The sequence below is a fragment of the Oryza glaberrima genome, chromosome 6 (genome assembly GCF_000147395.1).
Source record: "Oryza glaberrima chromosome 6, OglaRS2, whole genome shotgun sequence".
In the NCBI taxonomy this organism is placed as follows: Eukaryota; Viridiplantae; Streptophyta; class Magnoliopsida; order Poales; family Poaceae; genus Oryza; species Oryza glaberrima.
The window spans coordinates 12,448,294-12,471,993 of NC_068331.1; the positions used below are offsets into that span (position 1 = coordinate 12,448,294).

At 43.7% G+C, this 23,700-nt stretch overlaps 2 protein-coding genes and 1 long non-coding RNA gene across 3 annotated transcripts; all 3 read right to left on the reverse strand.

The window, feature by feature from the left end:
- Nucleotides 1-1,574: 1,574 nt before the first annotated feature.
- LOC127775863 (uncharacterized GPI-anchored protein At4g28100-like) lies at nt 1,575-6,236 on the reverse strand. The gene is made up of 2 exons (XM_052302174.1): nt 5,449-6,236; nt 1,575-2,516 (listed from the first exon to the last, which is right to left on the reverse strand). The coding sequence occupies exons 1-2, from the start codon at nt 6,196-6,198 to the stop codon at nt 2,142-2,144; spliced, it is 1,125 nt and encodes a 374-aa protein (XP_052158134.1). The 5' UTR covers nt 6,199-6,236; the 3' UTR covers nt 1,575-2,141.
- A 5,429-nt stretch (nt 6,237-11,665) lies between these two features.
- LOC127777343 (zealexin A1 synthase-like) lies at nt 11,666-13,639 on the reverse strand. Its single transcript, XM_052303917.1, has 2 exons — nt 12,590-13,639; nt 11,666-12,497 (listed from the first exon to the last, which is right to left on the reverse strand). The coding sequence occupies exons 1-2, from the start codon at nt 13,496-13,498 to the stop codon at nt 11,880-11,882; spliced, it is 1,527 nt and encodes a 508-aa protein (XP_052159877.1). The 5' UTR covers nt 13,499-13,639; the 3' UTR covers nt 11,666-11,879.
- Nucleotides 13,640-13,894: 255 nt separating this feature from the next.
- LOC127777807 (uncharacterized) lies at nt 13,895-16,346 on the reverse strand. Its single transcript, XR_008018371.1, has 4 exons — nt 16,239-16,346; nt 15,943-16,158; nt 15,737-15,863; nt 13,895-14,180 (listed from the first exon to the last, which is right to left on the reverse strand). It is a non-coding gene; the product is annotated as an uncharacterized LOC127777807 (long non-coding RNA).
- Between the last annotated feature and the right edge of the window lie 7,354 nt (nt 16,347-23,700).

The following is a 23,700-nucleotide window of genomic DNA, read 5'->3' on the forward strand; positions in this document are numbered from 1 at the left end:
GAGCTTTTTTCTAGGAACTACGTACGTTTCTATTCTCGATTTATTTTGATGGTACTACATACGTTTATTTTTTGGCTTTATTTGTTTACACGCTGCTTTAATTTTTTTTCATCGTAAATACGCTGACATGGTTTTTTGCTTCCTGACGAATCGTAGCCTCGTAGGTGAGCAGCATAAGCTCAATTGCTCTTTCCTGATCTTACGTACTTATATTTATTGCGAACCGGAACCGATGAACAGTATTTGAGTTTTATTGTTTTAAGCCGTACGTACGTACTTATGGAATTCTTAAGTTTTTTTTTTCGGCCAACAGTAAGGTATTAGTTTCTTTTTAAATAAAATATATCTAATCTAATCTAATGGTCTAAATTTTCGGGTCCACCGATTTAAGTGAAAATCAACGGTGAGATTAGGCATTGCCACGTGGCGGTCTAGAAGCGTTCGTAGAAGTGCCACGTGGCGGCTTAAGAGCGCTTGTAGGAAGTTTAATGGACTTTTAAGTATATAATAGAAGATTTCGACGTGTATTAAGAGTGCATTCGTGAGTATGTTTGCAAGATGTACGTGTATAATAGTGAGCTGCCCTGTGCACATCTTGATGTAATCGAAATAAATAGAGGCCATTGCTATTTTGTCCTCCAGCTGTGTGGTCGCTCTATGTTCTTATGTTTTCAGGTTCTTCCGTTAATGTAGCCAATAGCCATCCATCCTTTTTTTTATAAGGGTATTTTTTACCCGGCCTCTATATCCAACCGGATATATGTAGTCTTTTTAAATTAGCAACTTAGCCTATCAAGAGTAAAATGTGTTGTAGGTATCACAACTTGCAAGGTGGGTGCAATTTAGTCACACATCTTGTAAATTGCTCAAATAAGTCATTCAATTTGTTTGCGGGTGCAAATATAATCAAAAACGTGCCACGTGTATTATTTTTGTCAAAGTGGACGATACAATGGCAGACGTGACGATGAGTTGGCGAAAGTAATACAATTTTATAAAAAAACCCTTCTACTATATTACTCTTTGCTAATCTAATTGGCCTATTTAGATCTGTTATGCCCATGTGCTAAGCCATGATTGTAGGTTTTTTGTTAGCATGTGCACGGGACAGGACGACGCCAGGTCTAGCGAGTCGCGGCGATAGCCTGCGTGGTTGCATACGAATCCATCACCGGCGAAATCATCAACGCTGGCCACGAGCGCTCCATTTGATGGCTCCAATTCCGCGTCTTACTGGTGTTCATCAGCCCACATATGATTAGTTGTTCTACTGCCATCACATGGATTCTCTCGTATTGCAAAATCTTAGCACATAAATCTATGAAGCTATATCCATGGAGTATCCAACAAATCTATGTACTCAAACGGAAAATTGAAACAATGTAAGGGCTACTTTGTATCTTTGTTCTTTGCATACAAGGTCAACCTGTCATGCTGATGTGACGTCTACCTTGGCATAAATAATACGCGTGGCACCTTTTCAGCTAGATTTGCACCTCAAAACAAGTTGAGTGACTTATTTGAGCAATTTACAAAATATGTGACTAAATTGCACCCACTCTACAAGTTGTGGTACATGTGACGCATTTTACTCGCCTATCAGATAGGAAACTTAGCCGGAACTTAGCTCTCAAATAACCCAATCTCAAATTCACTTCTATGGAGATTTGAACTCAGCCACTCAGGATCTTGGGGTGCTACTCAGATCACTACAACCACTAGGCTACATACCCTTTCACATAACCATCCATCCTGTGAAGTTCAGATAAACTTCAGTTGCAGAACGAGAGCGGTTTCGAGACAGTTATCTCCTGTTTCCTACTCTACCAATCTATCTGAGAATTTGTAGAATCTGGTCCCCTTCCCAGGTAAATCTATCCAAACGTTCTATCCGTTGGAAAAAGATCAGGTAGCGGATTAGTGCTAAAATTTCCGTACAACTGATTCATTGATATTCATGCTACTGCTCAGTGCTCACTCTCAGATAATCAGATTTGCTAGCTAGCTGGCTCCAGGACAGCACATAATTACATTAACGAAATGCAATCCCTACTCTTTGAAGAACTAATTAAAGAAAAAAAAACGATCGACATCAATCTCACACAGACATTAACTAACTAGCAAATTTTACCGATGATCATTCAGAAGCAGTACTGCGACGACAAGATCATGGCGAAAGCAGCCAGCACGACGGCGTGACGAAGGAGGAGGCGGCCGATATTCAGTCCACCGCCAGCGAGCTTGGCGGCGGCGGCGCCGTTGATCTCCGACGAGGCGACGGCGACCGGCAGGTCGTCGGAGGGGAGCGAGCAAGTGGCGGGCCGGCCGGTGGCGTCGTCGGCGGCCATGAGCGCCTGGATCACCGCCGTGGCCGCGGCGCCGTGCCGCGTGGCGTTCCGGTGGAGCAGCCACGTCAGCCCCATGAGCGGGCAGTCGCGCTGGCGCTGCTGCTGCTGCTGCGCCTGCGCGCCGCCGTGGCTCGCGTTGGCCGCTTTCGTGGCGTTCCCTCCGTTGAGCTGCAACAATATATCCAAGAACATAAGAAATGAGCTAATAATCGGGCTAATTAACATTTAACAATTGTGAAACAATTATGAGCTCTTTTGTTTACAAGTTGACAAAACGAAATTAAAGGCAGTTTTCGTTGCAAGGTAATTAATTAAGGATGCAAACTACTATACTTGATCAATCGTTTCAGCCGAGCAACTAATCAATGTTCTCGCAGGATTTCTTAATTAATGGCAGCATAATCAGATGTTCAGCGTTGTCCATATGCAGTTGATACACACTGTTCTAGGTCAACTCGATCGATCACAGTACACAGTAAAAGAAAATCATTTATGCGTCGTCTCATTCAGAACATGATACGGAGTAGTACTAGTAAATAATCGAAGAGATTCCAGCTAAGATCGACAAGGGACAAAAAACGGGAGGGGCTTCTCCTCCTGCCAATATGCCCTTGCTGGCTAGCTCTCGCAACAGTTCAATTTGGAGAGATTGCCAGCAAGATATTGCGATTGCAAAGCGCATGCGTGCGAGACATGGCGTCACATCGCCACCCACACACATCTATCTCTCGGAACTCTCCAACCTCATGTGACGCATGTCGTATGACAATGGCATTGGCACAGAAGAAGATCACCATTGTTGAGGCCGTCTGTGAAACACACAGAGACAGACACACTCTCTTTCTCTCTCTCTCTGAAAAGAAAATGAGATGGTGAAAGTGAAACTTGACGACACCGCCGGCCAGTGGTAAGCTTGGGTCGTAAAGCCAATGATTCGGTATGGGAAGTGGAGGCTTTTGAGGCGAAGAGAGAAAGAAAACAAAAGCAAGAAGAGATGAGAGGGGGGCAAACAATGGCGCATCGAGTCCTGAAGCAAAACAATGGTAAAGCAAGTGAGCCAAAGTGAAAGTTGTGAAATAAAGCTGTGGGAGGCATGGTGTTCAGAACCAAATCATGCTCTCCATTGCTCCAGGCCCTACCCATCCGGCCCGGATCTCTGATTAAAAATTTTTCTCACTGTCACACTTCCAAGTGCATTTCTGTAAATTCAGTTGTATATATGCACCAAATTCCAGGTGAGCCAAGTCTATGTGAGATACAGGGCCAGGCTACAGCATTATCACATCACACAAGAAAAGGCAGGAAGAACCCGAGAAGAAATAAAGGAATGCAACTTTGGTACAGACTACTAGTAGAGACTAAGCTGACTGTGTTCGGATGTTGATGCTGGGAACTAATCACTCGCATATACAAAATGAAACAATCCATTAATACATGATTAATTAAGTATTAACTATTTTTTAAAAAAATAGATTAATATAATTTTTAAAATAACTTTCGTATACATTTTTTTTCAAGAAAACAAAAACAAATTTGGGAAACATACGAATGAAAAACGAGAAAAGGTGTGATGAGTAGGACAGAAAGTATGTATGTACTCTCTCTGTCCCAAAAAGACAAACCCTGGTTTCCGTGTCCAATGTTTGACCGTCCGTCTTATTTGAAAAAATTATGAAAAAAATTAAAAAGATAAGTCACGCATAAAGTATTATCATGTTTTATCATCTAACAACAATGAAAATACTAATTATAAAAAAATTTCATATAAGACGGACAGTCAAACGTTGGCACGGAAACCCAGGGTTTGTCTTTTTTTTTTTTGGGGGGGGGGGGGGGGGGGATGGAGGGAGTATAGCTGTATATGTGGCTCTACTGAAAGTAATGCTTACATTGCATCACAATACAGCTAACTATGTGCAGAAAGTCTGAGGAAACTCTTCTAGACTTGCAGTGCATTGTAGCTATAGTAGTTTATCCTTTGTTTAATTATTACATGGGGGTCCTCTTGTGTTGTACCCTATAGGATTTGTGACTACGTACGTACTATATGGAACCTGTGAACTTCAATTGACATTTTCCTGGACATTTTGTTGGCTGTAAATAAATCCTGGGACCGTCTATTTGTCTGTTCTTGTGGATACATATACATTGCCTGTCCTTGAGGGAAAACTATCTTTTCTAATTTATCAGATAGGTGTTCACTTTTACTAAGCTACCTTATTCTCTACACCGGCCACCATTATGATTTTCAAACCTTAATACAATTAATTTGTGATTTTTAGAACCTTTCAAGATGTTTCCAAAAATTAATGAGAAAATTGTTATGTTCTGATATATGCATTTTCCCTGGTTAATTAAGATATAAAGCTTTTATTTTTCTCATATTATACTTTGAAAATAAAATAAAATAATAAGGATGTGTGTCATTTTTTCCATTTTGTAATTTCAGTCAGCCAAGCCAGCTAAAATATTTTACTATATATATATTATGTATTTACTATTATAGCAAAGGCCGGAAATGTAAGATTTTCCATTATAAAGAAAAGCTGCCAGCTAAAATATTTTGCAAAAACTACATTTCAGATAACTTCAACACTTGTTCCCCAAAAAAAAAACTTCAATTCTGTGATAATAAGTTTTCCAATCTGTGTCAGACCATATTCAGAGCAATGAGATATTGTGATGGATGCTCCCTTTTCCATAAATCTACACGTACAAATTCATACATTCTAGATAGGACCTTATTTACCACCCCAATTCCATACATCTGTTTGATACTAGGCAGTACTTTGATACCGTTAGGTACACAAAACTTTGATATCATGTTCTTTGACATATTTAAAAGTAGTAAATGATATATTAGTTAATTTCTTGCTTTAATTTGAAATTAAAAAAGAAGAGAAAAACATAAAAAAATAAAAGAAAAAAAAGTAGTACCATGCATGAAATGATTCCCATGATCAACAATCTTAAGCTTCCATTAGTTTAAGTAAATAGAAATGTTGTAGCGATTTATGAAGCTTGAATGCACCCAGTCCACTGCACCAAATTAAAGAAGCAATCCAAGGAGAAGCCTGTGTTAGTGTGCGTCGAGGCTCACCTGGTTCAGCGCCCGGAGACACCTGGAGCAGCCGGCGAGCCCCGGCCGCGAGCACGCCTTCTCCAGCCTCCTCGCCGCCCTCCCCGCCGGCGCCGCGCACGCCGGCCGCCTCAGCCTCACCCGGCAGTAGCAGAACGGCACGTCGCACGCCGCCGCCGCCGTCGTCCCGTTGGCGCCCACCTGCGACGGCGGCGGCGGCGGCGGCAGCGACGCACCCGCCGCGAGCAGAGCGCGCTCCGCCGCGCCGGCGCACTCCTCCGCGTCGTCGGGAAGCACCGGCAGGTCCACCACCGCCGCCACCGCCTCCGCCGCCGACGCCGTGGAGTGCGCCGCGCCGGGCACGCCTCCGCCTCCTCCTGCCGCCGCTGCCAGCAGCGCGGTGGGCGCGTACGCGGCGTACATCCAGGCGGCGAGCGCGGGGCAGCACCGCAGCCGCGGCGGGAGCGCGCCGCCCCCGGCGTTGCAGGAGGCGAGGACGGCGGGGAGGAGGGGCGGGGACGGGGCGAGCTGGCAGACGGAGGTGGCGGCGGCGGCCTCCGACTGCTCCGGGAACGCCGGGATGGTGGACGACGCGGCGCCGGGGCCGGGCTGCGCCGGCTGGGAGGACGCGCCGGACGACGACGGGAAGAGCAGCGACGGCTCGAGCGACGCCGGGTTCGGCATTGCCGGCAACGACGCGGCCGGTGGCAGGTGGTGGACGGCGGCGGCGGCGACGGCGAGCAGGAGGAGAGCGCAGTGGAGGCTCCGCATCTTGGGTGTTAGTGAGGAGAAGAGTGAGGCAGAGATGGAAGGGAAATGGGCCCTTGAGAATTGACAACTTATATATGGGGTTTATGTCTGGCTGCACTGAGCAATAAGCGTTGGATGCTCGGAAGAGTTGGACTTTTTTTTTTTTAAAAAAAAAGCAGGAGTAGTTGCAGAATGTTGGATAGTTTTTGTAAAAAAAAAAAGTAGTGTAACTGAAGTGAATTATATTGTAACTATAATTTTAAAGTAATTTGTATTAAATTATCTGTGACCGGATGAAACAAACATATATCATGTTCGCGCTAGGGTCGTATGTGTCTACCAAGCATGTTGTGGGTTAACCTCCTACCTTACCTCACATGAATCTCATGGCGATGTCGAATGTTTATTTAAGCAATTTCCTAAAAAACAAATGCTCCTTTAACATAGTGAGGGTCAGCAGCCTTGTCTCTTTTGGCACAAAATTTGTTAATTTTGTTAATATGCCAAGTATATAGTTGAGGAAGTTTGCTCTGAATTGTGGGAATTGATTTTAAACTTTCGAGGGATGTCTCCTTGTCTTCTGTATGTCACATAAATATTTATGATTTTTTTTACATAAACACTTCACAAATATGTAAGTTAAAATTCGATTTCTATGAGTTGAAACAAAACAACAAATCAAACACTAGTTAATAAGCATATATTCATAGTCATATTTATTTTTAACTCGAAGACAAATTTAAACTTACATGTTTTTGAGTATTGTCAAAAGGCACAACAATTGTCCTGAGTATAGACAAAACTAATAAAGTAGTACTCCCTCCGTACTCTTAAAGAAAGTCGTTTTGAATAGCGACACGGTCTCCAAAACACAACTTTGACTTCTTGTTTCTATAAAAATATTTATTAAAAAGTGATATACATATATATATATATATATATACTTTTATGAAAGTATTTTTCAAGACAAATCTATTCATATAATTTTTACATTTTCAAACTCAATAACTTGAGAGTTATTCATGATTTATATTCCCAAGGTTTGACTTAAACATTGTACTAAACGACTTCCTTTACGAGTACGGAGGGAGTATATTGATTTGAAACTCTCACTTGCAAAGTACCCCTTGGGATCTATTTATGGCTTACCGCACAGTAAGGGTGTGTTTGGATGGGACGTTTTGGGTGGATAGGACATGGTGGCCTAGAGGGGAATATTCCCCTCTAATGCCGAATGGCTAGCTCTGGCCGATTCGCCCGGATGCGACCGCCCGAGCGAGCGAGCGAGCCAGGCGAGCGGTCACGTCAACCCGTGGAGAGAGAGAGAGAGAGAGAGAGAGCGCTGGGCGGTGACAACGCGAGCTGGCCGGCCGGTGACGACGATGCCGATGCGTGCTCAGCAACGACGACGACGGCGTGCTGCGGCCGGTGCGGGCGCGAGCGCCGCATCGGCGAGAGGAGGGAGCAGCGGTGAGAGCAGTGGCGGAGGAAGGAGGGAATGGTGGTAAGCTTGGAGATCTGGCGTGGGACATGAGCGCGGAGGCGATGATGATGGCGATGTGAGCCTAGCCGGTGACGACGACGATGCATTGCGGGAGGAGGTGGCGGTGGAGGCCAGCGGCGGCTGCGGGAGGTGGCGGCCGATGGGAGGAGGCGGCGGCGGCCGGTGGGAGGAGGCGGCGGCGGAGGAGGCGAGAGGCAGCGGCCGGGGGTAGGAGGCGAGAGGTGGTGGCCGGCGAGAGGAGGCGGCGGCGGTGGTGAGCCCCCAGATCCAGCTGACTTTTTTTCCTTTTTTTTTCTTTTTCTTTTTCTTTTTTCTATGTGTATTTATAATGGAGATAGTGGTGTAAATGGTTGGAAATTTTATGATTTGTATTATGTATTAATTTGATTGGGGGGAGGTTATATTCACCATCTCAAGTGAGAGGTGACCACACCTACAAATTCATCATACTCCCTCCAACCAAACAAAAAATTGAATCACCAAATCCATCTTCATCCCTACAACCAAACAAAAGACTGAATCGTCATATTCGCTCAACCAAACAAAAAATTGGATCACCATATCCAACAAAATATGAACCGCCATATCCTATCCAACCTTAATCGTGAACCAAACGCACCCTAAGCAAACCCTAAGGTTTTTCTTATAGTAGTACAAAGTTTATATTATTATCCCTTTGATAGAGACACTTACGGTGGTATTCTTGCACTTTCCTAACCAATCTGGTTTAGGCGGCTTTCATGGGCCTATTTCCAGGCCATGGCTTTTAATCAGATAGGTTAGGAAACTATCCTTGGAACGATTTGAAAGAGAGAACAAAAGAGGCGTCTCAGCATGATTCGAGCCAATGTCTGGAATAAAAAAAAAGTAAAACAATCTTAAATAGTTCTTTATCAATCCCAAATTGTTCTTCAACCTCACAAATCACAAAAAACTTAGTTCAAGATTTTGGCACAAGTGCACCATTGCATCACTCCAATCAGAATCCATATATTACCCGAGTACCCAGCTATTCATATACACAAATCACTTTCATGCATCAAAGGAAAAAGGAACATCAACAAGGGAAAAATGAATATATCAGAAAAAGAAGGAAAAATATCTGCAAATCGCTAAATAAACATGCTAAATAGATGGGGATGGAGCCGCTGCTCCTGCTCGCGATCGCCTCCATCGCCATTAGCTTCGCATCCGAGTTCGATCGTGGTGGCCAGATTTGATAGAGAGGCCCCTCGCCTTGGTCTCATCCACCCTCACACGGACGAGAGCACGGAAGGGCAGGCCTGGATCCTTATGAAAAAACGATACAGCTTAAACAGACATTATATTACTCTTCATGCTCTAGTGATTCCAATAACATTAATTTAAAAAATTAAAAATTACCTATAATTACTACATTTACAAAACTAGTATATTCATCGCATTCCACTAAATAATTTGAAATAAATTGAGGAAACTAAACAAATAGTATATTCATCGTATACCACTAAAATTTTTTGAAATAAATGAAGGAACCTAAACAAAGATTAAATTAAAGTACTATGCAGTACTAAATACTATTCAAATTTGCAAACAATATATTTATTCAATAAAAAATTGTCCATTTCAAAAAATGTATAAATTCTTCGCTTTTATCCGATGAAAAATTTGAAATAAATAAAGGCAAACCTAACAAAGTATCCATTAAAAAGGTATGGACTACTAAATACTTTTAAAAACATGCCATGCAAATAATATATGTTAGTAAAAAACACTAAAAGTGCCTACACTACTCCATTTAGAAAAGTGCAATTTTATATGGATAAACAGAGGACAACACGCATGCCACCTTTTATATGGATCCCAAGCAAATATTTGAGGTTGAAAACCTCCCCCCTAAGTTTAGGAGAGAGAAAACGCCGGGCTAAATGGGGCAGGGTCGGGCTGGAGCTATATAGGCCATGCATCATCGCGTGTGTTTGGGTTACATGGATTTGCTGCTCAGCATGTATAACTTGGCTACATTGATTTGCCAGAAGTGAAAGTACATTTTGTTGACTAACCTTATACAATGGCCAAAATAGCCTGGGATTGACATAAATGTGTTTCTTGAACCATTGATGGAGAACATGCAAGAAATGTGGAAAGAAGGGTGACAAGTGTGGGATGAGTACTGCATGGAACATTTTACTCTGCGTGCTATCATATTCGTTACCATCAATGACCTGTCGGCGAACTTTTCACTCTCACGCTAGCTTAAGGGGAAGTTTGGATGTCTTATGTGTATCGACAACACGTCGTACAAGTACCTCACCTCCTCAAGGAAGACGGTGTACATGCGTCATCGTCGGTTCTTATCACAGAGGCACAAGTGGCGTGCGATGGCCATATTATTCGACAAGACAGTAGAGAACGATCTTCCTCCTGAAAAACGAACTGGTACACAAGTCTTCAACATGACAAAGAATATTAAGGTCGTGTTCGAGAAAGGAAAGAAGAAGGCATGCAAGAGAAAGAAAGCAACGGATCAGGATAGTACAGATGCAACGGATCAGGATGATACGTTTCTTTTCAAGAAGCACTCAATATTTTTCAGGTATCTAGAATACTATAAAGACCTGGAGATTCGTCATGCCATTGAAGTAATACATCTTGAGAAGAATGTGTTCAACATCACCATTGGCACTTTACTAGACAACCTGAGTAAGACGAAAGATGGGCTGAAGTCACGTACCGACCTGGTAAATCTGGACATAAGGCATGACCTTCACCCAAAAGAGCTGGCAAATGGGAAGATCGAGATTCGTCCGGCATGCTATTCACTGACACTAGAAGAGAAAAAGACTTTCTGTAGATGCTTGCATAGTTTGAAAGTCCCAACTGGTTTCTCATCGAACATCAGAAAACTTGTATCCATGAAAGATTTGACCATCTCTGGATAAAATGCTCTGTAAAATCAAAGTGTATTTAATTCTTATTCTGTGATGAACAATTGGCATATGAGATTATTGATATTGATATTTGGAGATTATTGGCGAAGCGGTTTTGGAGATGATTGAATTTTCAGGTGATGAACAGGTGCTGCTGACAGGTGAGAACCGGTTAGACCGGGCAGTGGTTGCTGGTTAGACTGGAGGTATTTGTGCGATCAGAACGGCCAGCCCGCGGTCTGACCGGCTGACCCTGTGTCAGTTTCGGTTTCGGGTTGTTTTGTTGGATATCCGTGGATGTTTCATGTTTATGGCTTCTAAATGGATACTATGCGTATGTAATACTGTTGTTTGCTAACAATGAGTCAAGTTGGAGATAGCTTGGGCTCGGAATATGGTTTCTTTGTTTGATTCATGTGTAGGTGCCTTGATGCTTCGGGGGAGTATTGCCGGTGATGGATCTGGAGTCAACTTTAAGATAAGGTGACGTACGTCCGGACGGTCAAATATCATGCGGGATATTTAGGCTAAAGATCAATGCACGTGGTTGGTGAAGATTCCATATGGCATACGATGGAGATATTGTGTGCGTATGGGATGCAGAGTCGAATTTGGAAGGAGTCCAAATTTGGTATGATTAGAGTTTGTAAAGTTGGTTTCTTGTACGATAAGGTTTCCTAGGTGGATTAGGACTTCTTATATGAGTTTGTGACAACAGCTAATCTCCGGGGCGGTTAGACCGGACGATCTACTCCTATCAGACCGAAGATATTCAGGCGGTCAGACCGGCGCATCTACTTCGGTCAGACCGCGTTCCATCGATTCGATGGTAACTTTTAATTCCGCTAAAAGTTTTTGTTTTTGGATACACCAACCATTCACCCCCTCTGGTTGGATTAGTTCTTGTTGCTGTTCGGTCCTATATGCTTATGGCTGTCACAAGATGTTAACTGTCATCCTATCTATTGCTATAAGTCTATTAAAGCCTCTATCAGATTTTAGGTAACTTTAGAAATTATTGGTAAAAGGAAAAATATCAAACGCTTAATCCTCAATTAACTTTTGTCCTCTACAGTTGAAATTTAAATATACTCCTTAGATAAAACCATTGATCTCAAACATACATGTTCACAATAAACAAGTACAAGTTCCAACAAAAAGAATGCAGAAAAACATACAACAATCCATGGCTAGACAATGCCATGTGGGATTTTATTCTTGCTCTAGACGTAGAGTGGTAGAGTCATTTCGATAGGACAACCATCAAGCTGAACAAGAGGCGAAGGAAATTAGGGGAGTTGCACAAATGGAATAGCACACACATAAAGGTCCTCCTTCCTCCTAGCAGTGAGGCCCATAGTTTCCGTCATGTCCAAATCGCCGGGGAGAACGTCTTCCGGAAGACTCCAGTCAAAATAAAACAGAAGACTTGCGAGAGCAAGCTCCATATTAGCAAGTGCAAAATTCATTCCAGGGCAAATTCTTCGCCCAGCACCAAACGGTATGAACTCGAAGTGGTTGCCTTTGTGTTCTATTGCACTACCCTCAAACCTATCTGGCATGAACTTCTCTGGTTCATCCCAAATCTCAGCGTCCCTGCAAATAGCCCATATATTCACGACTACAGTAGCTCTCTTGGGTACATCATAGCCGAGTATTTGACATTGCTCTTGGCATTCCCTTGGTAGAACAAATGGCCCAGGAGTGTGGAGCCGCAGGGTCTCCTTGATGATACAATGTAGATAGGGTAGGTTAGTTAGGCCCTCCTCAGTTACCTTCATTTTCTCCTTGTAGGCTTCCCTGACCTCGGCCTGTGCCCTCGACATCACATCTGGGTTCCTCATCAGCTCTGCCATGGCCCATTGCAGCGTCGTTATTGGCGCCTCGCTCCCGCCTGCCAAAAGTTCCTGTATATATTGTTTCTCTCTGCTAGTCAAACAATCAATCCATAGAAGAGAAAAAAAATTAATGCAATTCATGACATGATGATGTTCCTTACAAAAATGATTGCTTTGATTATGCTGGTGGTAAGCTCGAACTCCAGGTTTCCTTCTGCTTGTAGCCGGAGGAGGACATCGATGAGGTCCTCCTCGCGGTCTCCTCCCTGACACGACCTCTTCTCAAGGTGCTCGCTGATGACGCGATCCATGAACTCCATGACGGACTCGACGAACACCTCTGCCCTGTGCAGAGTTGTTGCGCACATCACGCGTGGCAGCCTCCATGAGGGGAACAGGTCGGCCATGGTAAGGCTGCTCGCCAGCCGCACGGCCTCGTCGACGTAGCGGACCAAGGTGTCGCGATCCCTGAAACACTGGCCTATGATGATGTGCACCGTCGCGTCCGTCATGTAGTTGCTGAGGAGCTTGCTCAGATTCACAGGTGCAGGCGGCGTCGGCGTCGGCGTCGATGATGAGGCGATGGCCAGGACGAGCCGTGCCACCTCCTCCTCCCGGATGCTGCGGAACTTGAGGATGCGCCTGGGGCTCAGCAGCTCAAGGCTGCAGATCTTCCGCACCTGCCGCCAGTGCTCGCCGTAGGGCACGAACGTCATCCCCGCGCCATACCTGGTGCAGACCTTCAGCACGGTGCTCAGTGGCCGCGTGGAGAAGTTGTCGTCGTGCGTCCTCATGATCTCTCTAGCCGCAATGGCCGTGGACGCGATAACCACCGGAGCCGCCTGGCCAAAGCTGAGGAGCATGAGGGGGCCATGGAGGCGAGCCAGGTCGCGCAGCGCGCGGTGCGGGAGCGTGCGGCCGAACAGGTGGTGGAGGCTGCCGATGAGCGGGAGCCGCCATGGCCCAGGAGGTAGCCGAAGGTCGCTCTCGCGTGAGCCATGGAAGAGCGTGAGGAGGCAGTATACAAGAGGAAGAAGAGCTAGCAAACAGCACAGCTCAGCGGTCTCCATGAGTGAGCGATATGAGCTGTGATTAGGATGACTCCCTGCTGGTCATTTTATTTTGTTAGTCGAAGTTGACAGAGCATAACGTTAGGCAAGGCTATCACCATAGATAGCACATGTGGATGTACGGTAAACATTAGTTGGTGACACGAAGTTCGGTCCTTAATCGACCCGGTTGAACACTCTCACTATCGTTGTGCAACTACCACCATATACACACCACGCCGCCCAAGTCTAAAATCATTTTATCCTCATTTTAGTTCACAAATACTTAGCATTTTCATTTTTGCCCAGAAATAAATAAATGCCCAAAATTCAATTATAAAATGATAAGATTAAGTATTTGCATATTTCTACGCATTGCTAAGCAAGTAGTAGCATATAAAGCATGTATAGGCCCAATCGAGCACAAGTGAAGTACTCAAAACCATTCTTAGGGATACAAACAGAGGGTACCACAATTATTCAAGGACAGTATGCAGCAATAAGGTTTTAGCTACCATTAACCAAATTTCAAATATCCATTTTATCAAATACTCATGCAATTTTGCAAACAACACATTTCAATTCATCTCCCAAAACATGGGTTTCAAGGTGATCAAAGGAAGGGGGAGGAAAAACTTGCCTTGACTTGAATAAATTATATTGAACACCACCTAACTCTCTTCTTCTCCGTTAGCGCAATGATCTATATAAAATTCACGGTATGCAAATAAATACCAAATTATGCGAAAACTACAAAATGCTATAAAATGAATGATTTATGCACAGCGATCATGTACTGGTTTAACATGATTTTTGGTGAAATATTTACTATTTTACCTCTTTTTATTTGTGAGTTATGAATTTTACAAGTTGTGTGCTAGACTATAACATTTAGTTGCTAGGAAAATATTTATAAGAGATTTGAGAGGTAGTTTTGTCAAATTTTACTTTACAGTGATGAAGTGTATAGTTTTCTAAGACCAACCCAATTGGTTTAACAATTTTTGGAGTTCGAAAGATTTTACTATGCATTTTACAAGTTGTAACATGGTCTGTGTTAATAATTTTCTATATAAGATTTTAGAGACTGATTTTGTACAAGTGCAGTACCTACTGTTTTTACCAATTAAATTGAATGGTGTTATTAGCCTAACAAGATTGAGTTCATAATATTTGAAGCTAATATGAATTTTCTATGAATTTTAGAAGTTGGACTACAAGTGGGTTAATTATTTTGCTATACATAATTTTATTGATGTTTCAGGTACAGAAGTTGTCAAGTTTTATCTTACTAAATTAAATTTTACATTTTGCTGAATCTACAGAAATTTTGATTCACCCCAATTGGAGTTAAAATGAATTTTCTATGTATGTTACAAGTTAAAGCATGCTTTATGTCTACATTTTCCTAAATGAAATTGTAGAGACTATTATTATACTGTAAGTGCAACTTTTTATTTCCCAGTATTAAATACCATCATGTTTTTTCTAAATCTAAAGAAATTGGATTCATCTCAAAAATTATTTATATTTAATTTTATATATATGTCACAAGTTAGGATAAGTTTTATGTTAATAATTGGCAATACTAATTTAAGAGGTATTAAATGTACCAAGTGTTCCATGTTTTGGTTAATACGAGTACATGTCGTAATTAGTTGAATCTAACCAAATTTTAATCATCTTAATTGGAACTAAAATGTATTTTATATGAAATCCATGTTTGTAGTTTAGTACTTATTCACTACTTAACATTTTAGACATATTCTTTACATTAAAAGTAATATATTTTATTTTGCAGTGCATAAGAGTACATTTTTATGAGTTCCTAGAAATTTGAATCACTGGAAAAGGAGCTAGGATGAAGTAGTTATGCATTTTTGAAATTTATAGTAGTTTTCAACAATTCAGCACGAGTTGAATGGCTATTTTGATCAAGAGGCCTCATCTTTCTCTACTATTCGCGTATAGGTCCTGCGACAGTGTTGTGTGTCATGCGCTTTTGTAACACGAACCCTAGATTAAACCAAATTCTCGCGAGGAGGTGCCTGGTTGGAGCTGAAACAGAGCTCGCCAGCGGCGAACGGTGGCTTGGATGGTGTCGGGGTAAAAATAGAAAATGTGTCCCACGACTATACGGACCCAGAGGAGGTAGAGATGATGTAAATGATGAACATTGGAGAGGTTTTTCGGATGCCTTGCATGTTGCGGTGGAGCTCGCTCGGATTGGGCGGTCTTAGGGGGCTCTAAGGTGCTCACCGGTCAGAAGCATGGTGTTTGCGAGGCTTGGACGGCAGCAGCAGCTTGCGGAACGGCTTGGAGTCGATGTCGATGGAGAGCTTCGGCGTCACGGCGAAGTCGACGACGGCCGAGTATGGAGAGAGATCTGGCCATCCACATTGGAGAAACGAGGTGGAACATCGCATGAGGAGTAATCTGCGAAAAGGGGAGGGCTCGACACTAACCGAGTCGACGGGGTTCGGCCGAGGCCGGGAAAGACGATGGACGTTCTCCTTCTACAAAGCTCGTATTGGGGTGATTCTTGGGGTGTTTAGCTGAGGTCGAGGAGGCGAAGCTTTTGGCGCAGCACAGGGAAGCGGCAACGACGAAGCCCTAGCAACGGTGCGGTGGCGCGGCCGTGCTCCGGGGCTCCATGGCGCGGCAGCGTTCCCGGGGATCCACTGCATCAAACGGAGCGAGCTCAGGGATAATTAAATCAACGGCACGCATAGGGGAGCTAAGAACGGGAAAGAGAGGGTACGTCGACGTTGACCCGATGGACGGAGGCGGCGTCGCCTTCTTTCCAGCCGGCGACGCTGGTGATCGAGGAAACCTCCCTCCCTCTCTCTCGGTTTCTAGGCCTGGATAGAGAGGTGGCTGGGGCGGGGTCCATGTTGAGAAGAGAGGAGAGGATGCGGTATTGCGGTGCCACGGGCCCACGGCAATAGATACGTGTCTTCTCCTCCCTTTGCATGTCTCTGGTGGCACCCAGGGCCTGTATGGGTAGGAACATGGGGGTGAAGGTCGTTTTCAGACGATTTTGAGATCAGTACCACTCCGTATGTCGCACTTCTACCATCTCTCTCTCTCTCACTGAGTCCGAGTTTAGTTACAAAATTTTTCTTCAAACTTTCAATTTTTCCATCACATTAAAACTTTCCTATACATATAAACTTTTATCTTTTCTACCACATTGTTTCAATTTCAACCAAACTTTTAATTTTAGTGTGAACTAAACACACCCTAACTTTGTCAAGTTTCATAATATATCATTGTGTTGCTCAAGAAAATAATATACCATCGTGTTTTCTTTAACCTCTGCTCTCTGCCATCGCCGCACTTCTACAATCTCCCACAGACTTTATCAAGTTCCATAATATACCATCGTGTTTTCTTCAACCTCTACTCTCTGCCATCGCCATCACGAGCCGTCAGTTAGAATCCGTTTTGCAGTGTTAGGCCCGGTTTAGTTCCTAATTTTTTTCCTAAAAACGTCACATTGAATCTTTAGACACATGCAATGAGTATTAAATATAGATAAAAAGAAAAACTAATTGCAGAGTTTGCATGGTAATCGCGAGATGAATCTTTTTAAGCCTAATTAGTCAATGATTAGCCATAAGTGCTACAGTAATCCGCATGTGCTAATGATGGATTAATTAAGCTAAAAAGATTCGTCTCGCGGTTTCCAGGCAAGTTATGAAATTAGTTTTTTCATTCGTGTCTGAAAACCTCTTCCGACATCCGGTCAAATATGGTCAAATATCCAATGTGACTTCCAAAAATTCTCTTTTCGCGAACTAAACAAGGCGTTAATTTTCTCGTAATGGCTAAAGTAAGCCCTTGTAACCCTACACCACCGCCCACATCGATCCCTTCTCCCCAGTCCTATATATATATATATATCAGTCACACCTCATATAATTGTTTGCCCTTCAAACTTTCTGTAGTTACAGGTAAAGAATTCCGTACCCTGAACATATGAACTTTGAACAATAACACAAACTATAGCTGAGATCTTTTGATGATACTCCTCCGTTTCATTTTAAGTGTAGATGCGGGTTCCGTGTCCAACATTTGACCGTCAGTCTTAAAAAATTTAAAAATTTAATTCACATATAAAGTACTATTTATGTTTTATCATCTAATAAAAATAAAAATACTAATCATGCAAAAATTTTAAATAAGATGAGCAGTCAAATGTTGAATACGGAAACTCACAACCGCACTTAAAGAGACGAATGGAGTACTGAACTAATTATTCTACGAATTTTGATATCTCTATTTTCCTTGATGACTTATCAGCATTTTATCATGATGTGATACCAGATTGGTCATCCGCAATCTCTTCTTTTTATAAAGCTAATGCCCACTAAACACCTAAAGCTCACATGCAAGCATAATATTTATTAGCACTTCTAAAATCTACATGCAAACATGCTACGTCAACCCATTAAACAAACAAAGCTCAACATACAAGCATATAGTAACTGTGTCTACAATTTATTTCATTCCAAAACTAAATATACACATGCTAAATCATCATTCTCAAATCATTTTCATAATATTTCAATCTAAATCATTTCATCATTTCTTCAATATCTAACATATATTCCGCAGCAAAGCGTAGGGCATCATCTAGTTTTTATTGTAATTATGGTCAATTTAACTAAACGTGGTGATATTGATTAATATGAAATTTAGATGTTTCTTTGATACATATCCATTCTTCATGTGACCTCTAATCCGTGATTCCCTAGTCTGTTTGCAGCAGAAAAACCATGTAGTTGAGGCCCATATATACTAGAAGTTGTTGTAAACTTGTAATTGGTGGTTTAGTACCACTTGAAAAGTTTAGGAGGATGAAGATCAGCTTATAAATCAGTCTTTGCGCTTTAAATGTAATAACTATGTGGAGGGGACTACCGATCGGGTGCCTGATCCATACGTGCAAAAATCAGGAGAATGGTGTCAGCGCTACACATGCGTGCAAAACCACTTTAAACTAATTTTTCTCTTAAACTATTTATCCAAATTATGATCCGATTGCACCATTAATTTTGTTGCAATTAGATCTTCAAAACAAGACCACACATGGATATATTCCGACGAATTTTTTTAGCTTATTATTGAATTATTTTTAAATGTTGCACGATGTTCCACCAAGTATGTCGGAATTATTTCACTAAGTAGATCGAAAATGTTTCAAACATTTAAACCAGCCGTTGTTTCACCTTATATAAAACAATGTTTCAGCAAATAGCGAAAGAATGTTCCAGTTCACTACAATATTAGATCTATACATAGTGAAACATTCTGAGTGCACTAGGTGAAACATTTTTGGTGGAACAAAAAATAAAAAGAATTCCCTTAATATAGGGTTTTCAAAATATGTGGGCGATTTATTGCAAAAGAATATTTCGTTCACTGCAACATTAGATCTATACATAGTAAAACATTGTGAGTACACTAGGTGAAATATTTTTGGTGGAACAAAAAATGAAACGAATTCCCTTAATAGAGAGTTTGCAAAATATGTGGGTGATTTGTTATAAAAGAATGTTTCAATTCACTGCAACATTATATCTATACATAGTGAAACATTGTGAGTACACTAGGTGAAACATGTTTGGTGGGGAATGGAAAGGTAAAAGGGGTACTATGCATATGTATAATCAATCCACGTAAATGAAATGTGGAGAAGGTCAGCGCTTCCGATTTTCTGTCATCAATTGGATGTCTGCATGCCTAGTCATCCCCAAGAAAGTCAACACTTCAGAAATATCCATCATAACCGCTCGGTTATTAGAATAACAGGTTATATTGAGGGCCACTATATGTAGAAGCCACTAGATACATATTAAAATTTAATATTTGGATAAAATTTCTTCGAAATTCAGGGTTATTGTATATGGTCGATGAAATGACAGATGTTGTTACGCGTGAAATCCTTCTGTTAGTTATTGGCTCATTTACACCCAACCCTCCATTGGTATTTGTTATGGTGACATATAACTCCACAAGTACACGGATACCAATATACCACTTCACCTTAGAGTATTCCAAGGGTATCGGATCACAAGGGGCATGTGTGTATAATATAAGAAAATGATTCATCTAAGAAGAACAATTCAATGGTAGATTTAGGATAGAGATGATTCCTATGGGTTAATAATTCTAATTAAGTTGAGGTAAAACTCTATCAGTTGCTTCACCCTGGTCGTTCTGCCAACGGACTCTAGCCTATAGCTCTATGACGTACTCGAATGTGGAGGAATACGAAGGACAGACAGAGTTATCACCACCTGCCGCCTACCTCACTTACCCTGGAGCACGCAACAAACAAAGATAACCTCTAACCTAGACACCATTTCTACGTTATCGATTACTACTCTAGCATTGGACAATAACTTTCTTCTTTATCCAGAGCCTTAGTACCAAAGCACTAATTATAAATACTAAACAATGAACCTACAAAGATGAGAATATAACTTCCTTAAATAAGAAAAAGTAAATACGAAAGAAAATAACGAATACTTACATAAAATAAGCATTTGTTGAGGTACAGGATAGGAGAGAGTGCCGACAACGCCGACACTCCTCCGGGACTCCCCATGGAGAGAATGCTAACATATTCGGAACTCCCACGGAGAGAACTTCGATATCTGGGGCACTCCTTTCAAAACTTCCTGTCTCTTTCTTCCTATATTATAACTCTACTGTAGAATAGCAGAAATATGAAAGTGTGTTATATTCCACTTGAGTTGTGTTATGCTTGAGAGTGAAGTGAGAGCTCCTTTTGTAGGCTCTAATGACGGTTACTATGGCGGTTATGAGGTTGGTTCACCCACAACCGTCATAGGGAACCAATCACCATCCTTGATGTGGAAGGTGGGGATGAATGGGCATAAGGATTGTTCGGTCGAAACATGGTTCGGCCAACCCCCTATCACCGCCATTCACCCTCTCCTTCGGCTGAGTCAATGTCTAGTGGGCCCTTATAATGGTGCAAAGTGGTTGGTCCATTTTGAGGTGATTTCATCTGCTTGTGGGCCCTGTAATCCGTATACTCGCATCTGATTGGTCAAAGACGTGTTTACTCGCATGGCGGATGGTTTTCATACATAATCACCTGCGAACAATATATTCACTAATACTTGTGAAAATAGTTAGTAGTAAACCCTATCACTAAAGTTGATTTTTTATTTCATTTGCTTTTATGTAGGAATTAATGATCGGATTTGATAGTTAAGGTCCATCTATACCCTTATGATCCTGGCCAACGTGGCAGCCACTTGATCCGGGTCAACTAGTGCTCGTGTTGGAGGTATATTTGGTCATTGTCCGCGTATATATTCCTTACTTTTGATTTCTCCATGTCATATATCGATCGGACATTGTTTGAAAACAATTGTTCTTGCCAAATCCATTGCGACCGGCAAATGTAATTGCTCTTTAAGGCCCTAGTTTGTACAGTATTAGCCTTCAGTTCTAGACCATATAAGGTGGATGGTCTGGACCAAGCTAGAGGCCCATTTAAGCAAGGCCCAAGCACCATTTGATGTAAGAATTGCTAGGGAAAAAGTGCACCGAAGGTCCCTCAACTTGACATCGAGTTAAAAAATCATCCCCCAACCACAAAACCAGATATATGGCATCCCTTAATTTACGAAACCGGTCACTTTAGGTCCTCAAGCGGTTTTGACCCCGGTTTTATCCTACGTGGCAGTTGAGTCAGCATGGGACCCACGTAGACCCCACATGTCAGGGTGACCATGTCATCACACCCCCCTCTCTCTCTTTCCCCTCTTCTTGTCTTGAAGACCTGGGCGATCTCCTCCTTGGATAGCACGATGCCCACTTCTTGGTCATTGCTAGCAGCGGCGCTCGGTCCGGCGCGGCATCGGCCGCATCGTCCGATCCCTCCGGACGTGGCGCGACGGTGGCGGAGTGGCCGGTGCGGAGGTTCCACGGCCGCTGCAGACCCTGCTGAGGTGAACCGCCGACGCCCACGCCGTCAGCGGAGCGGTGGGCGACCTTCTTCTTGTCCGGCGACGGGGTGTCAGACGCCACGGGTGGGGGCGATGAGGCGGGGTTCTTGGAGCAGCGGAGGAGGCGGTAGGTGCCCCAAACGAGGTTAGGGAACGAGAAGCGGTGAAGCCGCGTGCGCGACAGTGGCGGCGTCCTCGCTCTCCTCGTCCCCTCTCCGCCAGGCCCGGAGGTGGCGCGACGGCGGCGGCGTCCTCGCTCTCCCCATTCCCTCCCCGCCAGGCCCCGACGCGGCGCGACGGTGGCGACGTCCTTGCTCTCCCCGTCCCCTCCCCGCCAGGCCCGGACGCAGAGGGCGACGGCGGCGGTGGCTGCTCAGCCTCGAGCGGGCTTCGCCCGAGCTCCCATACGTACTGCCGGTGCCGCGCCCGCAGCTCCGCTGACGCATCACCTCCTCTCAAGTGAGCGCCTCCGCAGTGGCCTCCATCTCTGGCGAGGGAGGGTCGCCGGTGCCCATGCCCACAGTGAACGATGGAGGTGAAGGGGTCGAGCTTGTGGCGGCGGAACTCAGGGAAGAGGGAGCGGAGGGCGACGTCCTCGGTAGAGGAGGAGGAGAGGCCGGCGTCCCCACCCGCGACATCCCGTCGACCTCATCGGCGCCATGATGCTCACCACTGTGCTCATGTCCGTTGACCTCGTCATCGCTCTACTCCAGGCCGGCGTGCTCCCCCCACCTGCCGCCATGGGGTTCGATGGCGACAACGAGGAAGCGCCGGGCCGTTGCTGAGGCTAGCCAGCTCCGCGCCTTCTCCACCACCGTCACCATGCTCCTCACCACGGCCGTCATCGCCTTCTTCACCGACCTCAACATCTTCTCCAACCTCCCCCGCCGGCCGCTGGCTGAGCGCAGCTCCTCCTCCTCTCCACCACCGTCACCATGCTCCTCGCCACGGCCGTCATCGCCTTCTTCACCGACCTCAACATCCTCCCCAACCTCCCTCGCCGGCCGCTGGCTGAGCGCAGCTCCTCCCCCTGCGCCGGTGCTGCGCAGTTCTTCCCCATCGGCCGCCAGCCACGCCAAGCTTCTCCCTCACTAGCTGCGCCCGCCGCACCATGCCCAACCTCCCCGCCATGCGCACGCCCGTCGCCTGTGGAAAGGGGAGGAGAGAGGAAGAAAGAAGAGGCTGCATGTGGTACCCACGTGGGTCCCACGCTGAGTCAGCTGCCACGTTGGACAAAACCGGGTGCAATACTGTCCTTGGACCTATTGTGACCGGTTTTGATTAGTTAAGGGGTGCCCGATATCTAGTTTTGCGGTTTGAGGATGTTTTTGTAACTCGATGACAAGTTCAGGGACCTTCGGTGTTCTTTTTCGAATTGCTAGGGAACAAACAGAAGTTTCAGGGATATCAATGGGGAAATAAGTTCATTTAAGGTCCCGTAACTTGTCAACGAATCCGATTTTCGTCCTTAAATCAATAAACAAAATACAATGGGTCCTTGAATTATCAAAACCGGTGCAAAATAAGTTTCAAAGCTGTTTGGAGGGTGGTTTCAGCTAACGTGGCGCCTACGTGGCTAATTTGACTCGGTCTTCATCTGACGTAGCATTGACGTAGCACATGAGACAAAATTTAACAATTTAAAAATTTAAATTCTGATAAACGAATATCACCCATGCGACCATGCAACAGTTTTATATGTAGTTTTTCTGTAACGTAATAAAAAATTAAATGTTAAGAATATATTTACTTAGAAGTTTTACGTGTTCTAGACATGTTAGGAAAAGAGAGCTGACCAAAGAAAATGACAAAATAACTCCTAAAACTGGTCCTGAAATTATATTTCAAATTTTAAAATCAGCTTTATATTTGCGCCTTAGCCGAAGCTCTACCAACAACCTAAACATCTCCTTGGAACAGAGGCTTCAAATTAACCTTCATTGGCGAACGGTTTGTTTGTTTGTGTACCTACGGCAGATTGCACGATCGATATCTGCAGTGTGCCAATGGTAGTGTTAGCTTATTTCTCTGGTAACCCTGCTGCAATAATGCAACAGCTAGCAGAGTTAGCAGATAGCAACAGAACGAAAGCTTTTTTCCAGTGAATCATGCATGGTTGCAGTGACTCGATCGGTGAGTCTCCTGGAGAAGTGGATAAATGTGCCAGGCCAGCAGCAATGCTTAATGGAATGAATTCACTACGCTGATAAAGTCTATTGTGTTCAGGAGTGT

Bases quoted from the DNA above. Each gene is read 5' to 3' on its own strand.
- LOC127777343 (XM_052303917.1), bottom strand. From the start codon at position 13,498: ATGGAGACCGCTGAGCTGTGCTGTTTGCTAGCTCTTCTTCCTCTTGTA. The intron at 12,498-12,589 runs GTAAGGAACATC...CAATATATACAG, and splicing joins TAATCAAAGCAATCATTTTT to GAACTTTTGGCAGGCGGGAG.
- LOC127775863 (XM_052302174.1), bottom strand. From the start codon at position 6,198: ATGCGGAGCCTCCACTGCGCTCTCCTCCTGCTCGCCGTCGCCGCCGCC. The intron at 2,517-5,448 runs GTGAGCCTCGAC...ATATTGTTGCAG, and splicing joins GTCTCCGGGCGCTGAACCAG to CTCAACGGAGGGAACGCCAC.